Below are 19,588 nucleotides of genomic sequence, written 5' to 3'. Positions count from 1 at the left end.
CCCCCAACCAAAGGGACAGACGCTGCCCCTCCTGAGCCTGGTTCTGCCGGAGATTTGTGAGAATCTGCGGAGGTTTCTTCCTCTGGCAGAAAGGGAGTTTTTTCTTTCCACTGTTGCCAAAGTGCTTGGTCACTGGGGATGGCCTTATTGTTGGGATTTCTGTGTACTATTGTAGGGCCGTAGCATTTATGTTGTACCTCGTCAATCTCTAGCTGTGATAGCAGTCCCTTCTTTCGAATGTTGGAACACTGAGCTACTAGTTGTTTCGCCGTCATTGTGGATGTTGGGTATCGAAGAATCCATAGGCCCCTCATCCTATTCATGTAACCCCTTCCGCCAGGGTTACTTGCGTAGTAGCATTCCAACAACGCCCTGTTTTCATCTCTTGCCCACCGATGCCTTCTTGTTCCAGTAGCCCAGCGGTAGGCTCGCTTAGCATGCATACCTCTGTTGTTTGTACACAAGACACACAAGACTTTGACTCACATGTGCTGTACCAGTGTACCAGAAATGTAAAGTGACAACAAAAGCGATTTGATTTGATTTGCAAAGCTAAGCAAACCGACTACACTAGATCTGATCTAGTGTATCACAGTGCGTTAACTTCATAGAGTACCTCCAAGTGCATCTGATTTCACTGCTGGTATCTATCCTTGAGGTAATCTTGCACTTTTGGATTTGTTTTGCCTCTTTAGGAGGCTCTGACTTCTTAGCAGGAGGGTCATAGCCCAATAACATGGTGGTGGTCGCTGTTGTTGCTCTCTGCTTGGTATCGGCTTGGCATCCTTCCCTTGATGGACATATTGTTAAGGATGATGGAAATACAAATCATGATCTTGAATACAGACTTTGTACTCGAGCCACTCTGCAAAATCTGGTAAGATTGGCATTGGTGACTGAATAGGATTGATGAACCACTTAAACTGCGCTTGAAGAATGGCAGTTTGGACAGTAGTCTGGTGACATGCAACCCACACTCCAGTTCCAGTCTCCCCTTTCCCAAGCTGTTCCAACATTCCGACTAGAGCTTTTACTTTCAGAGCAAAAAGATGGAACCCTCAGCTGTCGCCACTCCGGACACGAGGCTCAGACAGCAAGTCAGTAATCTGCTGCAGCGCTAGTTTGTGAATTTGACCATACGGCTCTATCGGGTAGGACATGGTTTGGCTCTGCAGGTTCTGGCTGTTGCTGTATGAATCTGCAATCAGGAGAGCATCTTCCAGCTTGAATTGATCATGATAAAGGTGGGATCAATTTTGCTACTAACTCTCCACAAGACAGTTAATAGCTACTAACTTTAGTAGCTTTAGTAGTTTTTTAAATGTTTGTTTTATCCCCAATTTTTGCTTAAATGAGAAAGCTTCTACTTTTTTCTGACACTTTCATTTATGACATTACTTTTTGACTGTATGTGTTGTTAAAGCAGGCACATAATGCATGCTTATAAAAAAAAGACAGAAAGAGCATCACTATTTCCACTACACAATTATTTTGTCACCTCTACACATGTTTTCAGGTATCTTGCCTTTCAATATGTTACTTCTGTTTTTCTTTTGCATTGATTGATCACCTAATACACATGAAACATACACAACAATCTTATTTTAATAAATAGATTTAAAAAAATATTTCCAGTCTGTAGAAAACAATGTAGGTACAAAGTATTCTGTACCTACGTCGCACATTGTACATTACATTGTACCATTTGCACTCACCCTCCTGGTCGCTCAGGTAAGCTAATCATCTGCTCTTAGATGTGCCAGGACACAGCGTAAGCTCAGAGAGACAGAGCTTTTGCTGTGACAGCGCCTAAGTTGTGGAATTTGCTGCCATTGTCTATTTTTAAGTCACTTCTTAAAACCCGTTTTGAATTGTTTCTTATTATTCATTTATTTATTTATTTTTGTTCTGTCCTTAATGATAACCACTTTACTCATCACTCGCTAAATACAAAGCATTTTATAAATAAAAACGACATACTTTAATTGGAAATCAAAGAAAGTGCATTTAATCTGTAATGCTCTTCATTGAGAACGAGTGCCACACACAATGATCAATTTCTCATATTTCTTAAAAAGTCCTTACTGTAGTACCGAGCCTGTACTTCTGCTGAGATGCCAGAAGATGGTGCTCAAGATTAAATAAACGAATAAAAAGACAATGTTTTCTGTGTACTTGGTAGATGTTGCAATCCTACAGATCAGCAGATAACCTCAAAATGTTGTTGAAAAAAGAACAAGATCATTACAAAAAGCTGAAATGTAAACTTTCAGTGTGTATGACAAGAACTCAGTTTATCTCATAAGATCAGTTTAAAGGGAATCTATTGAGTTTGTTTTATGCTCCTTACTTGTTTAATTCTTGGAGTCTTTTAATGTAGTTTTGCATGTTCTCTCTCTAAATTTCACATTTCTTGAAAGTAAATCTTTGATTGAATGTAAGGAAGGCATATTGGGTCTACTTTAACTTCCATCTGATGCCAGGTTCAGATAGCTTGCCGTGAGGAGACTGTGAACTGGTGCTATATAAAATAAATGAAATAATATTATTGAAGCTAAATAATATTGTTTACCCCCAAAATTACAACAAAAATTGACCCAAAATTTTCCACAAATCGTGCCATTTTTAACGATTTCAAGTATTTAAAGTATATTCTAGTTTTTATCTTATTGAATTATTAAAAATATAGACTGTAACACAATGATGTCAGTTAATTATTAGGGTGTAGCTAGGAAGAGTGTCACCGTTTTAGACAAGACTGCATTAAAACTGGTTTGCAGATATCTCATATTTTGCATATTCTATATATTTAGCAGTTAAATTAATGATGAAATGTGGTCACATGAAGTTTTCTGTGCAATATCCACAGAATAGATATCTCAAAAATTTGTTTCCCATCACATGTTAAGACTTCCTATTGTACGGCTCATTGCTTTATTTCATTCATTGGACATATTTCATTGTGTTTATTGACATTAAGAATACTTCCATTAAAGCAAAACTTGGAGGCATGCAAAAAACTACTTGCTTGAAATAATTTCATAAGAAAAATCTATGATTGCTTGTATAAATATTTTATTTACAAAGTCATATCTCATTGTTCCTTTGGTCACATGAATACATTATAAAATTGGATATACAAAATCATACACACTCTACATACAGTACCAAAATCAGTATCTCATTTAAAGTTTGGGTTGCATGAGTAAAAAAAAGGAAAGAAGAAAAAACAGAAGACAATCTATTAAAAGATAAACAGTAAAAAAGACTAAGGCAAGAAGAGAGTTTCGAGGCCTATGGTATTGATTAGATGGCCACCTTTTCTATGCAGACCTCTGAAACCTAGCTACCTTTGTGAAATATTGCTTTCCTCTATTTACAGCTTTTATAATATGGCTTTTTATGATTGATTGTAGTTGTCAGAGGAGGTGGCTGAGGTTTCTTAGTGTGATCAGCTGATGTCCTCAGAGTCACTGATGTCACTCAGGGAGCACAGGCTGCTCTTCAGCGTGCTTCCTGTTCCAGCTTCAGTTAGACCTGAGAGCCACACGACAACACACAGACAGCATGAGACAGAATCTTCATACTCCAAATGTCAACATGTCCTCCTATGAAGACCACGAGAGGCAGTAAAACATTCATCTGCATTAAAGTGGCACTGACCTGATTTAGGACCCTTTTCTGTGGAGGTTCCCCAGACACTGGTGCTTCGTGATTCCAGGCTTTTCCTCATTGGTCCTGAATCCTGGGCCGGTTTTGACACATCCCGTCGGTCCTCTAAGGAGGAGACCATCCACTCGCTGCTCTCCTCTAGATCTGTGTACTGCCAGCAAGTACATTATTGTTTCAGCATTATGGATCATTTTTAATTTTGCGATAAGAGCTTACATTTTTATTTATGCAGTATCAAATCAAAGCTATCCACTGAGATCACATCATCTTACACTGAGTTCCTGAACCTCATCCGCCCTCTCTGGTAAGACGCTAACGCCACCTGGTGGTTTCTTTACTGCTCTCTCAGCAAACTGCTTCTCCATTTTTCTGGCCAGGTCACTGACTTTGTATTCTGTAAAAAAAAAAAAAAAAAAAGACATAACACACAATTTACACTTTAAGGCATTGTAACAATACCTTGGAATGTTACATAACAGGCAAACTATGATAGCATAAACCGCATTCTGTGAATGGTCTTTGATCAACAACCACTGATCAAAATCCAGATAGTACCATTCAGAGAGTTGAGGAATGGCTATAACCACAGCATTGTAACATGAAAACGGAAAGAGCATCTGTAAATGGAGGAGGGGGCCTAAGGGTGAACATGTATGCTGTATAATGTCATTTTACACAGATCCTTCAAAACATCAAACCTAACTAACCTTTCCCGTGATTTTTCTTCTCCACATTGCCGTTCTGGTCTTTGTAATTCTGGAGGTCAGTCTCCTGTTGCTCGCTGACTTCTGACCAATCATCTTCCTCTTCATCGCTCTTTAGTTTTGTGACCGCAGTCTTGGTTACACCACCCACTGAGACTTTGGAGTACTGGATGCTGTAGATGGGCGACTGCCTGACAACAGCCTGCCTGTCCTGGACAGGACTGGCTTTGCCAGCTCTAGTTTGGATTTGGGTTGCTTGGTTAAATCTGGGTTGTGGTGATTTCCCCTGCTGGTGTTTTAGGGGCTGTTCCTCATCTTCATCTGTGACATCATCCTCAGATTCCTCCTCTGAACTGAAGGGAGGAGTCCTTAAGAATGACACAAATAACAGTTTTTGCTGCACACAACTAAGTTGACAGTGATCAGAACAGTGTTGCATTTAGTTTCGGTTTCAAATAACCGAGAAGCCAAGAACTTCATTGATAATAAAGCCAGGGGTCTCAAACTTAAACATCAAACAAGAAAACACCCACAAATATTTCCAAAAATGTAGTGTTTTGTTTCAAACATTGTATAACAGGTCAAAACTGCAAACGTGAACGCAATTTATTTCTCTCACTCTTAACTAACTGAAGCCTTTCACTGAACTACCAAATAAACACACTTCTCCTCTCTTTCTGGCCGGACACGTGGCAGCACTTCTGCTACCATTTTGTTTGTATTTAACAAAATAAAAGTGTACTGTGTACACATTAGCTTTTGGCTCTCACTGAACTAACAACAGCCAATCCCTCAACATGTTTGTGCTCCCTGCTCATGTTGCCTTCATATTAAATCATTTTTTGCTTTTTAAAGAACTTATTTTAAAGAACTTACTTAACATTGCACTCAACAATAAACAAATCCTCACTAACTTCAAGGGCCAAACTGCTTTATGTTTCTTCATGTCAAAATATGGGCCGTAAGTGGCCCCCGGGCCGCAAGTTTGAGACCCCTGAATAAAGCCGTAGTTCCTAGTTGATGTTCAAAATGATACAACTTAAGCAGTCTATGACAAGTCAGCATGAGGCTGACAATGATAGAGTGTTCTTAACAGTATTTCAATTTCCTGGAAAATGATTACAAAATTGTTGATGTGTCACACTGCACTTGGAAGCACTTTCCTTACAAAAAATATCCCGATCAGAGATGTGTTCCTTGCTGGGGTTGTTGGATGATCAAACCACATCAGCTGTGATATACAAGCCCCACCCCATCCGACAAAAGTGAACATCCTACACTCTTTCACTGTTTGCATGTGCATCCAGCACTGAGTCTGATACGGGTTTACCTGCCACATCCTGACAGTACAACACCTGTTTGTGACCAATCATTTCAAAAATGTTAAAATAAAAATCAAGAAAGAAAAAAAAAAGAAAAAAGTGGGAATTTCCAGAAACAACCAAATGGAACTGAAATAGAACATTTGTATTTTCCAAAGTGTTGGTCGTGATATTAAACTATTATTATGATTCTACACAGAGAAGAAAAGGAGACAGAAAATACTGAAGTAAGGTTACAAAAGACCTCAGCACCTGTGTGTCACAGCCTGTACTGACCCAGCCCAGCTGCTCCATGTGTGCTAGTATAGCATACTAGCCTCACAGCAAACAGATAGCACTCTATACTAAAGTCCAACCTACCCATTAGCTGGCTGCAGGCACTGGGGCTTAACAGCACACTGTTACCATGAAAACCATGACACACACAAACACACAACTCTGATTATGGCGACCTCTACCTTTTTGTTGCAGGTGTCTTGCTGCTATGGCAACCATCTGCTATTTTATCACGTTAACATTCCTACTGGAGGTGCGAATGCAAACAGAAAAGAGAAGCAGAACTCAGCAAAGCTCACTACATATAGTCGTATTCTAAACAAATATTAAAAATATAAAATTCCCTGCGGCCTTCCTTTACCAGGGGTTCATTTATGCCTATAACCATGTTCACAACCAAGCACTGAGACGTATTTAAATATATATCACTTTGATTTTTTTCAGTAAATGGCAAAAGTTTTAAACTTTAACTGTGCTCCACTGAACTGATGATGAAAAGACCAGTAATATAAGTAACAGAGTGCTATATTCAAATGGTTCAAACCTGTGTGAGTTTTTTTCAATGGCTCATCAAAGATGACTTTAGAACATTTATCACAGCTATGATTAAACCATGTAAATACTGAGTGGACATTTATGGACAAACTATTCTTTCACAAAAACTGATAAATGAACTTTCTGTCATACTTGGTAGCGAAGCTCTTTAAGGCTGTCTTGGAGTTGGGCGTAGAGGTCTTGTGTTGGGTGGTGGCCTTGGTCCTTGGTGCTGGCTGAGGGGTCTTAGGCTGTCTGATTGCAGAAGCAGACGCCCCCTGGCTGGCTCTGGAGGGCAGGCTGCTGGAGCGAGGGCGGATCTGCAACACTGAATGAAGAGAAAAACGAGTCAAGTAAACACAATTAGCAGCTCAGTCACTGACAGTGTGTCAGAACTTAAATCAGCTTATGTGGCAGCAAACAAGCTATAACAGATTACACCTGGCTTGTGGAAAGCACATGCAGTCAGTGTCAAATAAAATAACATTCAACTTTACCCACATGCGATGAAAAATTCTGATTGTAAAAGGAGCAGCAAATCTAACAGTAGCTCAAACAGCAATATAATTGGCAAAAGAACAGTGTATTATTTCTTGTTGGTTAAGAAGATGATCTCATGCGCTAAGAGGCTTTTGGATGATTAAGAACTGGAAAGCACCTTGAACAGGGTGTCTGGATCTAGGCTGAGAGTATGCAGCAGGATTGCTGGTGCTTTGAGCACCCAGCTTCTGCTCCACAATGCTCTTTATCTCCTCCCGGTGGTTCCAGTAGCCAGACATCGACTTTGCAACGCTCTCCCGCTTTGAATCCAGCTTGGACAGAATCGCAGTGAGCTCCTTGTTCTTTAGACCGCTCTGATCCTTTTAGAAGAGGTAGAGGGAATAACATTAGCATTATGGTACATGTTCTTCCTTGTATTGCTGATTAGGAATATGCAACATACAGGCTTGACCCCCAAGTTCTCCAGCTTCTTGATCAGAGCCTGTTTAAGCTCTGCTTGTATCTCTCTCTTTATGTTGGAGTTCCTTTTCAAAGCGCTCGTGTTCACCCTTGGCTTCTTCTCTGGAGCCGGCTCAGGCTTCTTCTCCACCACCTTTCTGTCTGAGTGGCTGCTCGAGTCTGTAAAGGACATCTCAGTCAGTCAGTCGAGCTGTTCAGGACATTCATGGTCCAATTACAGACAGCAAAGGGGAAATAAGAGAATAGAATGAGCATGCATTTAGCAGTTTTCACAGGAAGCTCCAAACCACAGGTGGAGTTGGGTAGATGTGACCGCAGAGGAGGAGAATGTCTCTAAGTTTCTTTGTCAACAACAAGGCAACAAGATGATGAATGGACATGATGATGACGACACCATCACAGAATATACACAGGCCAAGAGGTGGCTTTCCAAAAAGCTTTAGTGTACTAAGGTCATCTTAATGTCCTTTGTGTCATTAAGACGATCTCAGTCCGAATGCACTCATGGAAAACGGTTGCTCAGAGGAGACTGATTTATCCATGCAGCAGCAGCATGCAATCAGCTGGATCTGCTGGTTTTAATGTCTTTAGTGTATTTTACCTTTCTCCTCTTCTGACACCTCCTGAATAGGATCCAGCTTAAGAACAGAGACTGGCTCCTCTAATTGGACAGCATGAGGTCCAGGTAAGTCAGAAGGTCAGATAAAATGAATACTGAGTATGAGCAATAGAAAAACAACACAAAACTGCTAAATCTTTTGTGCACAAAAGCACATGCACAGCCTCACTGGGGAGTGACAAATGTTGCTTCTGATGGCTGGCTTCTATTAACTTACCGACTACAACTCTTCTTTGTTTAGGCTCCAAAGCCGGCGGACTGACAGTGACTGAAAAACAGAAACAAAGATGAAAAGTGTGGCATTAAGATCAGAAATGTTATTTCTAGGGCTGCTCAATTAATCGAATTTTAATGTAGATTACAATCTGGGCTTTCAACGATCATTAAAAATGACTGAGCCGATTATTAGCACCTCCCTCGTGCTTTACTCCGCGCTGCTCCGTGTGGCAAATCGAGCGCACCTCTCTGCGTTTCGAACACGCGTCACAACAATTAAGAGGACCCGAGGGAAGCTCAGAAAGCTCGGAAAGCTATGCAGAAGTTATTTGGAGAGGAGAGGATAATGGCTGCTGAAGAAAGAATGCCATTGGTTGAAAAGAGAGATAAAATGACTTCAGTGGTGTGGAAACATTATGGGTTTGCAGAGTCAGATCAAGTAGACATAGTGTGTAAACTTTGCTACGGTGTCGTAGCTGCACCACAGAGCAACACTACAAATTTATTCAATCATTTGAAGACCGCTCACAAAGTGACATACGATCAATGAAGGAACATAGAGAAAAACTCTTGACAACACCTGCTTCATCCTCACAGACCTCCATTCACGCTATCCTGTACAACGCGACTAAATATCCCACCAGCTCCCAGAGACACAAGGAGATAACAAACGCAGTAACGTTTTTCCTCGCCAAAGACCACTGCTCAATTAACACAGTGAACAACCAGTATTATACAGTATTTTGAAGTTCACTAAACATAGATGTTTACATTTTTCATTTATTTTTTTATATTGCAAACATTTGCACTGTTATCAGTATTTGCACACTATTTTATATTATTTTTTGACATCTTTAAAGCCATTATTCAATACATTGTTATTGTTAAATAAATATCGTCAAATAATCGAGATCTCAATTTCAGTGAAAATAATCGTGATTATCATTTTTGCCATAATCGAGCAGCCCTAGTTATTTCCTTGTTATAGCATTACAGTATAAACTATATATAGACAATATGCTCAGAGTTATACCACTGCTTCCACTATATCAATGTAATGCAGATGAGCTGCATAAATAATTACTTTAGCTTTTGGTGTTTCAGAGTAATATATATGAAAGTAGAGCTGGGCGATAGAACGATAACGATATGTATTGCGAAATAACTTTTTCTCGATAGAAAAATGAAACTATTGCGATAGACCTCATCTCTCTCTCTTCCTGTCTTAAAAAAAAAAGAACAGCCAATCCAAATTAAGTAGCGCATAGCCGAACCAATCACAGCCGCAGCGTCACGTCACGTGACTTGTTACGTACAGCACAAGTGCCCAGCCGCACATGTGTATTTGTTTGGGAAGCAGCCAGCCGCCGTGCCGGCTGGTTAATGGAGAAAATGAGTTTGCCCGCTAGAGAAAAATCAACCGAGAGCTTGGGTGACCAGGTTACCGAAGAGAACACAGATGACGGTTCCAATGCCGGAGAGATTGTTGAAAGGAAGGGCCAGAGAAGTTCCGTAGACTGAAAACGCTAATTCGTCATCGAAAACAACCAGGAGAATCCCTGCGAAGCAACAACAGTCAATTGAGTCGGCTTTCTCCAGCGTCTTACCATATGACAAAAAAGCTAAGAGACATAACGACATAACGAATGCCATAGCCTACCATCTTGCTAAAGACATGCTACCAATAAACACGGTCGAAAATGAAGGATTCAAGCAGCTAATTGAGGTAATAGCTAAGCTATACAACAAGGAGAGATTGAGAATTTCCTTTTAGTTCTCAGTTTATTTGATATTGACAAAAGTTAGTCAATTTTGTCTGTTCTTCTGTAAAACAAACTAAGATTTATTTTTAGAATTAATATTTTGTTTCTAAGTGGAATTGACAATTTAGTGGTCTGTTTTGTTTGTTCTATTTTGAAACTTAAACGCTTTAGCGGCTACCTTTTGTGTAGTTTGCAATATTTGCCTTTATTTATCTGAAACTGAAGTCTCATGTTCTTTAAGTACATCTGCCCTGTTGAACTTATTATGGGAAATAAATATTTAAATCAAAACAAGCTGCTGATTATTTCACATTTTACTTGTGAGCAACGGCACATTTAAATCTTACAAATATAGTTATTTGGCTTATATCGTGATATATATCGTTATCGCCTGAAATGAAAAAAACATATCGTGATATGAAAAACTCTTATATCGCCCAGCTCTATATGAAAGTTTGATTTTAAAACTGCTTCATTTCTGCTTGTGGTGGTTCTGTGCTGGATTTTATTTTGGGTGAAACTCACACAGGTCCTTTGTACAAGTGAAAAGGTGAAGTGATGATCGAGTGTTACTCAAGGCTGATGCGTTTTTACCACGGACAGATTAACTCGTGCCACAAAGTCTTGGAAGAATAAGTCCAAACTGAAATTGTCTGACAGAAAATGAATGCAAACAAACCACAGAAAAGTGACATCATTTCTGTAAGAGCAGCACAGTTTGCATATTAGGACACAATGACTCAAAACAATTAAGTAAATAACTTAATTTTTTTGTGATGCCAGTAAAATGATTTATAATCTACATACTGCTGACCAAAAGGTGACTTACTGTAAGCCTATATAAAGGCCTAGCACCAATGTTCCCTAATTTTTCACATGTCTGAGCAAACAAAAACTCCCTGAGCGATCCCTTGGACCACTGTGAGCGACATCAGACGTGTGCACTGTGGTCACGCCAGCATCGAATCCATCCAAGTTACATGGTTTATTAAAATAATCAAATTACAGCATTTACATTTATGTTAGACTACTTTTAATTAAGTGCTTTAGCCCACTTACAATGAAAATAAAAAAAAAAATCTTGTTCATGATCTGTGTAATATGTTAACACTATTGGAAGTAAAAATAACTTGAACTTCAATTTTGAAAACACAACTTTCTTTCTTTTTTTTTTTTTTATAAAGCTCTGACTTGTATTATGAGTATGAGTCTGTGGTCTGGGAGAGTCCTGTAACTCTCTGTCTGCAAAATACAGTATATAATGACCAATGTTGGGCAATTAATTATAGTTACTTCTTCAAAAAAGTAACTGAGTTTTACAAACAACAAAATTTTTTGCAGCTATTTACCTAAAAATGCAGCCAAGGCGGGTTTTAAAATAAAGATTTCAAACTATTTACAGAACAATCAGGTGTTCTACATCAAATTTGATGCCACACAAATTATTTATGCCACTCCAAAAAATGATTTATGTCCACTATGAGATAAAGGAGAACAAAACTATTGACTACACTGCACACTAACTACACAAGACAACACACTAACTTTAGAATCTATACACGGTAAACGTCGCAAATCTCTCACATCTCAAAACACCGCCGTCACTCCTAAAACTTCCCCCTTCCTAAACAACTAAATGCCATGTCGCCATATCATTTTTTGATTGGTCGACATGGTACGTTTTTCCACCAATAGGAAAGGGTGGGTTTTTTTGGTTTTGGTTTTGTTCACAGGCGGAGAGTGCTTTCGAGCACTTTCCTTATAAAACGCAGTTTTTACCATTTCTTCCCGCAGTAAATATAAACAATGCTAGTATTCAGGAAAAAAAAACAAACATTACATATATTTTTTATCATAACTCTGGTTTTATGTGGCCTATCAACACAATTTAAAAACTGGTATGAAGTCCACACTCTTTCCGTCAATTCTTCCGTCCGTCCTGCTCACACCTCCAATGGTTGTACACGGGGTCATTAACGTGGCTTCACTCCACATCAGCCACGCCGCATTGCTAGCTAAAACACCGGTGTTGGCACATAAGGACGCTGTCATTGCTGCCTGTCAACGACGTTGATTAGCTGCGTATATATGAATGTTAATCGCATCATTAGGTGGAGCAGCCAATCACCGGTCACTTACTGACTCAGACTGCAAAACAGAATGAATTGTTAAAGTATTTATTTTATTTTCAATTCAGGTTAGATTTATTTATTTTTTTGTGCGCAATGCAGATTTTCTGTGCACAGAGACCGTGCCAGCAGTGCACGATTGCGCACCCGCACAGCTTCGTGGGAAAATTGCCTATCACCACTGTAAAAGCAGGCATCTGTTACTGAATTGACAATTCTATGCTTCAAACACAGGTGGCTGTTCCAGCAAAAACAGATGTGATGTAGAAAGGCAGTGGAGTGGTTGCACATTGCTAATACAAATACACACAAGCTACAGGAGAATGCCATCTACAGCTGTGACTGTGGTATTATTAAAAGGAATCCATACCTGGTACTTCAGCTACTTTTGTAGGTGGATTTGAGGAAATGGTCTTTATCTGAGGGAGAAAACAAATGTCACTCACTAGATCACATGATCCAGTATCTTTAAGGTTTTCCTGGTTTATAATCTAAAAACTGTGAACTACTCCAGGAAAAGCACAAGTAGCTTCCAGCCAAATGTACACCATCTCATGTCGATACAAGCCCATGTAGCAAATACAGGATATCCTGAACAAGCGCCGGACCCTCGCCTCACTTCCTCTCTCCATATAATCGCGCAGTGAGGTGATTACTGTGCCACTGTGATTGTGTGAGCTAACCTGCTCCCTCTGAGCCTTGATGGTTTGCTCCTTTTCCTGCAGCCTCTTTCTCATCTCCTGCTGCTGCCTCTGGCTGTGCTCCTCTCGCTCCGATAAAGACGACTGCATTTTGCTCAGCTCATTCAGCAGCTGGAAGACAACGGGAAGAGGATAAATTTTCTGGCTGGTTCATTTCAAAAGAAGCTTGTTTGATACTGCATATGCTTTAATCAGGATGAACATTAATGCATACTTGATTCTTTTCAGACTCGTGTTGAACCTTCATTTCTTGCAGTCTGGATTCCCACTTCTTATCCTATAAGAGTCATTTTTAGCAATTTCAGTGGCAATAAAAATAAAATCGCTTTGGGTTTTTGCAACAATCTCAACACTGACCTGTTTCTTCAGCTGGTGTTCCATCTTTTGGATGGCTTGTATCTGCATCTCTTTGTACATGTCCACATCTCTCTCTGGCTGTGAGTGCACAGGGCTGATTGACCTTTCATGCTTGGCTGTCTGATTCTGATTTACTTCCTATGAATGGAAACACATGAGAAAGATTATAGGAATGATTAAAAGACACCCTGAAGATCAAATCAGCGGTATACAAAATAAATACTGATTTCATACATTGAGAGCCTGAATATTTCGGTTGTAAAGAAATTCCATCTCTCTGCGCATGCCGTCCCTGCTGTCTTCTATCTTTCTGTCCATGCGCGCCATCTCCTCAGCCTTAAAACGGTCCAATTCTCTCAACAGGTCTTTGTGCATCGATTGTTGTTCTTTTTCCTAGAATCACAACCGTGAACATGACCTTCATTAGTGACCACAAAGCTCTCAAAATAAGCTTTTGCATTGTGATCCATATCTTACAATAAAATAGCAGCATTTTGTGATGACAGTGTTACAAAGTGAGATCAGTGGATAAGCTAGGAATATAGACAGTATGGAAAATTGCCATTTAAAAAAAAGAGCTATTTCTAAAGTGATACTGACTTGAATTTATATTCTGGCAATGCAGTAATACATTGTAACAGGGGTATTGGGGTCAGTAGTGTCATCATTTCAGTTGTTGTTGTTGATTAGGAAGAAAATGATGTCATGTGCTTTTCTGGACCACAGGAAGGCCGCAGTGCTACAAGCTAATCCAAAAGTCTATTATCTATTATCATAGGATATACTGTACAATATAAAGCACCTTGAGGCGACTGTTGTGATTTGGCGCTATATAAATAAAATTGAATTGAAGTCAAGTTCCATCATGCTGTAAGATTGTGTCAGTGCCCCAGAAAAGGGTTACCTTCACTTTAGCCAAGGCACCATTGATGCTAAAAAGTACACTGAGACCTTAAAACATCATGTAAAGGCTTCAAGACACTTTTTTTCCATGAGTATCTCACAAAGCTGAGAACCCTTTTGGCATAACAACATTGCACATCTTACACCTGTAAAAAGAACCTTTTTCTTCTTTTTATTAAGAGTTTTCCAAATAGTAAATATTGTATTATTTTTATTGTTTTTAAAGTAACCCAGGCCAAAGATAATTTACAAATCACAGCTTTCAGTTTTATTTGATTAATGTTTTCTGATTAAAGTTCAGATGTTGCTTTGTGATCCTACCTGAGCTATTTTGGCTTCTAACACCTGCTGCTGCTGAACAATCTGTTCTTTCAGACTGCTGATCTCCAATTTGAGACTATTAATCTCAGATTTCTGCTCACTGACGGAGTTTAGCTCTGAAAAGACAAGTGATAGTGACATAACTACATGTAAGCATGTTATCAACATGCTTCATAATTTTTCTCCATGTCGTTCTTCAGATCAATCCTAACTTCACTTACGGCTCTCGTACTCATCAGGGTGCCTCCGCTGCATGTGATTCTGCAGAAAGGAGGCATTGAGGAATGATTTCTCACAATGCAGGCACTAAAAGCAAGAAAGAACACAAAAATTCATTAATTAAACTGGCTGCAGAAATAAATCAGTACGTAATAACTCAAAATTTATAATAAAAATCTTTAATATCTCATCATAAACACACCAATGCTACTATTATTTTACCACACTGTGGTGGACAGTGCTCTCTTTTATGCTGCAGTGTATTAAGACTGCATAACACATGCTTACAGGCACCAACAGCTGGAGACTAGGGCTGTGCAATATGACCAAAATCTCATATCCCGATATAAGAATTCTATCACAAAAATAAATATAAATCACAAAAATGTAACATTTTCTGTAAATTATGTGAATCTCGGGCAGCTCGACTTGCGGGAAGTGTTTCCAGCTGCGCGTCATGTAGCTGGAGTCGAGTATTTTAACAGATGCATGAAACTATACATCTTTAGACATAAGTGGTAACGGCCGCCGTTTTCTTTGTGAGTATTTATTACACGGCGTGCTGCGGGGAAAAGCCTGTTCTAACGTTTGAGTCTAAGGTTTATTTTTTAGCACCTGGCGGCTCTTGTTTTGCGTCTCATCCGTAAATAATCTGCTCTTTCACGTGATTGAGTTTATTTTGAAAAGTCTCAACAGGATCTTGAGCTTTACTGTGAAGGGTTTATGTGGAACATAAACAAGCGGACACGTGATGGAGTTACCATGGTTGTTGCTAACCGCAACGTTGTCGTGTGCTTGTCCGTCCGTAGTGTGGTTATATTAAATATAGGAGAGAGAGAGAGAGAAATTAAGAAATTAATATAGCCACTACAGTGACCATCAAAACGATGAAAAAATATTGCCGTAAACAGTTTATTTTGCGACACCACGAAACAAACGATAGCGTAAAATGAAACGATAGACGTTTTTATATCGTTATCCGATATATATCGTTATATCGAACAGCCCTAGTGGAGACCTGACAGCTTTGTAGTCAAGGTGCATATATAGTTGGTGTATTGTAATGTAAATTATCCGCGGACTAATCTGCTCAGTCAAAAAACAAAAAACAAACAAACAAAAAAAACCAGACAGGTGGAATGTCCAATGGGACCCAAGCAGACACTAGTGGACTAAAAGTGTTTTTGTCTGTCAGTGCAGCCTGACAGACAAAAACACCAAGTGGCTGATGTTGGCAGGAGGCTTGACTTAGGACTGTGGAGGAGAGGGAGCACATTGAACAGACACCCTCTGCACAGCCTCCATGCTGGCAGAGGAACAGCAATCATATACACCTTCTCTTACTAAGGAAGAGCTTTATGAATCAGCTTTATTTTATCAAGTAATTGCACAATAAAATAAAGAAATGCTATTTTCTAACTTTTTGATTTTTTTTCTCCTTAAAAGAGAGTTACAAAAGTAACAAATAAGGTAGCAGTTAAAGAACTGTATCAGTAAGAGTATTATAAGTACCCTTAAAATTTTAAAAATATCCATCTTTATATGAGGTGTTTCATTTTGCATAAATTGTAACTGAGGAATCTGTGATAACCGATCTTACAAAATGATACTAATTCCTAAGATTTCACAAATGTAGTGGAGCAACCCACCTGTCTGTGTGTTCATGAATGCAGCATGTGTTTGTTTCAGACAGAGCCCAGCAACATGCACCAAACGGCAGCATCCACTGAGTTTAGGCTCATGTTTCCAAACAGACACATAGCGTGAGTGATGATCATGTCCTCCCTGCGGCAGGCATCACCACACACCAGCTCACACACACACACGCGCTACATTTAGCACTGCCTCTGATTGTTCCTGGGACTAAATATTGCTACAGATATGTTGTCAAAACATATGTTAGCAAAAACTCAAATGCAGTCATGTGACTTGGAGGGGCTCATTTAAATTACTGGTTAGGAGTAACTCTGGAAATTAGGAGTCAAATTAAATTAGTCTTCAAAGACAGCAGTGTGGGTTCATGTTGTAGAAATATGGCACCAAAGTCGCAAAGGTCCTCAAAGGACACACGCACATGGCCTCGCTATCAATTATTGAACCAGCTCTGTTAGCTGAGCTTCTAGCGCACACCTAGCAACCACATGCTCTCATGACACACTATATCTGTTGCCTTGGGAACAGCCTAGCCAGGTCAGAGCTAGTTGTTCACCTGAAGAGGACAGGAAGATTTTTTTTTTAATTTTTGTGATAAATAACCAACAAGGACAGCATTCACAGACATACGATGAGATGGCAGATGGGTTTGCTTTCCTTTTTAGATTAAAAAAATACCCTAATTGCCACTAAATGACACCATTTGCTCAGCAGCTTTAAGTCTGATTTTTCCTGCATGAAAACAAAGATTATTAGAACTTGACTGTGGTTAGGACATAACAACTGCTTTCAGAGCTGCAAATTTCCTTGGGCCATGCTAAAAGCTTTGCTTTTTTCCCTTGAAACCCTGTTGTGAAACGCACAAAGCCACACATGTGAATAGGTTTCAGGAACAATGACAGACTTGGGCCTGAGGAGAGGAAAAAAGAGGGTGGGGGTGGATGTCCGCTGCCACACATATATTAAATTCAAACAGCTCCAGTGGCCCTCAAAGAGAAAGCGTTTAGCCTGTCAACGGTACCTTGTGGCTGCTGATGATTCGTGGGGCGAGCAGCGACTGCTGGGTGCGAATAACCTTCTTTCGCTGCTTGAGCTCTGCATTCAGCGCCTTCACCTTCTCCTCCTGCTTCTTCTGCTGAACCAGCAGCTGCTCATGCTCCCTGCCGGTGGCCGACAGTCTCTCCTCCGCCACACGCAGATTGAGGGAGAGAAAGTCCTGGCAGTGGAGGAGCCACTCCACCGTGAGCTGAGCAAGGCGCAAGAGCTTCAGCAGAGCTGGGTCCACGGGGGTCTGGCACCGCTGGCATCGCTCCCCCTCCAAGCTACAGAAGGTCACCATGCTGATGTGCTCCTGAAGGGCATCCACGTCCAGCTGGCTCACTACTAAGTCTACATCCACTGCATTGATCCGCCGCCAGTCCACGCTTTCTCTGCGTGGGCGGAACTTGAAAGGGAGAAAGGTGGAGGTGGTGCTGGACGGAGTCATGCTTGGTGCGGATGATGCTGTGTGGCCGTTTACAATGTTCTGGCTGAGAGGAGAATTCAGAAGAGAGGGGATCCCGGCTGATGAGTGGTTCCCCTGGGTGTCACTGGTGTAAGGGTAGTAGACTCCCTCGTGAAATGGCTGAAAAAGAGAGGAGAGAAAGGGATGGAGTCACATTAGCATCAAATACAATCACTAGGAGAGAGAAAGAAAGACAGAGAGACATCAAGAAGCATCTGCTTCAGCGAGGTAACAGCAGAGCACAGATTCCACCACTTCCTGCTCTGCCTCCTTCTACCTATGTTGCTGCTGCTGTCCTCACACAGCCAATCGCCCTTACCATCTTCGACTGGTTTTGCCTTTACTCGGAGAAACAGATCGAAGAGCCGTCACTCCTCTCCGGTTCCGCCCCCGTTGCTAAAGCAGCACAAAGCGACAAGCAAGATTAGGCGTCCGCCCCGTTACCTTGGAGACAGCGGCGAGCGTCCCTGGGGAGAAACGTTATCAAAACAGCGACCAACAAAACGTGTCCACACAGTTCACAGTGCGCTGTAACCTGCAGTACATATCAGCTTATACTGTACAACAAAGTCTCCTCACTCACCTCCGTCTAAACGGTGTGAAACAGAATAAAACGAGAGCTAACGGAGGAGCACGAGGGAGGTTCAGGAAAACGTTTTCCATGCTAACAGCAAATACCGTTAATCTGCCGTCACGTCTCTAAACAGTCATTTCAACTTCGGGCAGGCTTTTGTTTTATTCCCCTGCTTGACCTCAAGTCAAACAACAGCAGACATGCTTGAGCTTGTCCTTCTTAAGACTTCAAGTTACGTTTTAGAAAAAAAAAGAAAGACCACAATAGCTTCTCCGAAAAGTCAAGCCGCTAGCTAAAGAAAAGAACAACTCTTTGAAATCCCTTCATGCCTGCCTGTCTGGGTAACGGACATTTTTCTTAAGTCAATATTAAACCTTATTACACATCACTAACAACTGTGAATGTTTAATCTTGAGTTTGACATTGGACTACCACATGAAAAATAACTTACCTGGAAGATTGTGATGTTAATTCGTGGCCTTTAAAAAAGTTTATTTTCGACGAGATCCCAGGGGATTTGAGGGTAACGTAGCTGCTGGTTTCCACATTCCTAAATGCCTGCTCTGAAAAGACAACGGTCAAGACAGATGTAATAAATACGACACTTCCGGCGCTTGCCTTTAAAATAAAACGCCAATGCAGCAGACAAAGTTTAAGCTAAATTTAAATCTTTTCATTTCATTTTACAGAAACGCAGTAGTACAATGTTCCCAAACATTAGCCATATGCTATATGTTTAACCTCAGATTTTTTCTGACTGAGCCTTCATTTTCTTTTATTTTTATGATTTACATTTTTAATTTATAGCGATATTCAATTCAGGTTCATGTCTTATTTTACGGCGGAAACTCCAGTTCACTGATCCGAGTAGAAACACATCTGTCACTCTGAAAAGTCTATTTCGAGCTTTGACACCAAAGCTTTCCAAGAATTACTACGAACCTGTACTTTGGCGAAGTAAACACATCATTTCCGGTGTGATCCGCCGTGAGTTTGACGCATCTCGCAGTAAGAAGTGGGGGAAGGGAGCAGCTGTTCAATTTGGGGCTGAATAGGGGTGTAGAATCGTCCCACTTCAGCAGAAGGAAATAACTTTAAACACATTTAAAAACATAAAAAGAGAGCACATTAGAAGAAATTGTGAGGCACCAGCACATCTAC

General features: G+C 40.3%; 1 protein-coding gene across 4 annotated transcripts; it reads right to left on the bottom strand.

Annotated features, from left to right (window-relative positions):
* Positions 1–3,053: 3,053 nt before the first annotated feature.
* Positions 3,054–19,385, bottom strand: dzip1 (DAZ interacting zinc finger protein 1). 4 transcript variants are annotated; one of them, XM_031740754.2, is made up of 20 exons: positions 19,370–19,385; positions 18,879–18,990; positions 18,173–18,249; positions 17,371–17,973; positions 14,699–14,783; positions 14,478–14,593; positions 13,488–13,646; positions 13,254–13,391; positions 13,111–13,173; positions 12,879–13,007; positions 12,566–12,614; positions 8,305–8,355; positions 8,070–8,129; positions 7,452–7,627; positions 7,167–7,368; positions 6,662–6,836; positions 4,380–4,744; positions 3,945–4,066; positions 3,664–3,823; positions 3,054–3,537 (listed from the first exon to the last, which is right to left on the bottom strand). In XM_031740754.2, exons 3-20 carry the CDS (start codon positions 18,173–18,175, stop codon positions 3,452–3,454), a joined length of 2,742 nt encoding a protein of 913 aa, XP_031596614.1. In that variant the 5' UTR covers positions 18,176–18,249; positions 18,879–18,990; positions 19,370–19,385; the 3' UTR covers positions 3,054–3,451. The 4 variants fall into 4 exon arrangements, with proteins under 4 accessions (XP_031596614.1, XP_031596612.1, XP_031596615.1 ...); XM_031740752.2 differs by lacking the exon at positions 19,370–19,385 and having other exon boundaries at positions 18,173–18,320; positions 18,879–18,996; XM_031740755.2 differs by lacking the exons at positions 8,070–8,129; positions 19,370–19,385 and having other exon boundaries at positions 18,173–18,320; positions 18,879–18,996.
* Between the last annotated feature and the right edge of the window lie 203 nt (positions 19,386–19,588).

Source organism: Oreochromis aureus, linkage group 23, assembly GCF_013358895.1.
Source record: "Oreochromis aureus strain Israel breed Guangdong linkage group 23, ZZ_aureus, whole genome shotgun sequence".
In the NCBI taxonomy this organism is placed as follows: domain Eukaryota; kingdom Metazoa; phylum Chordata; class Actinopteri; order Cichliformes; family Cichlidae; genus Oreochromis; species Oreochromis aureus.
Note: the sequence above shows the minus strand (reverse complement) of the source record. Positions and strands in the feature narration are given on the sequence as shown.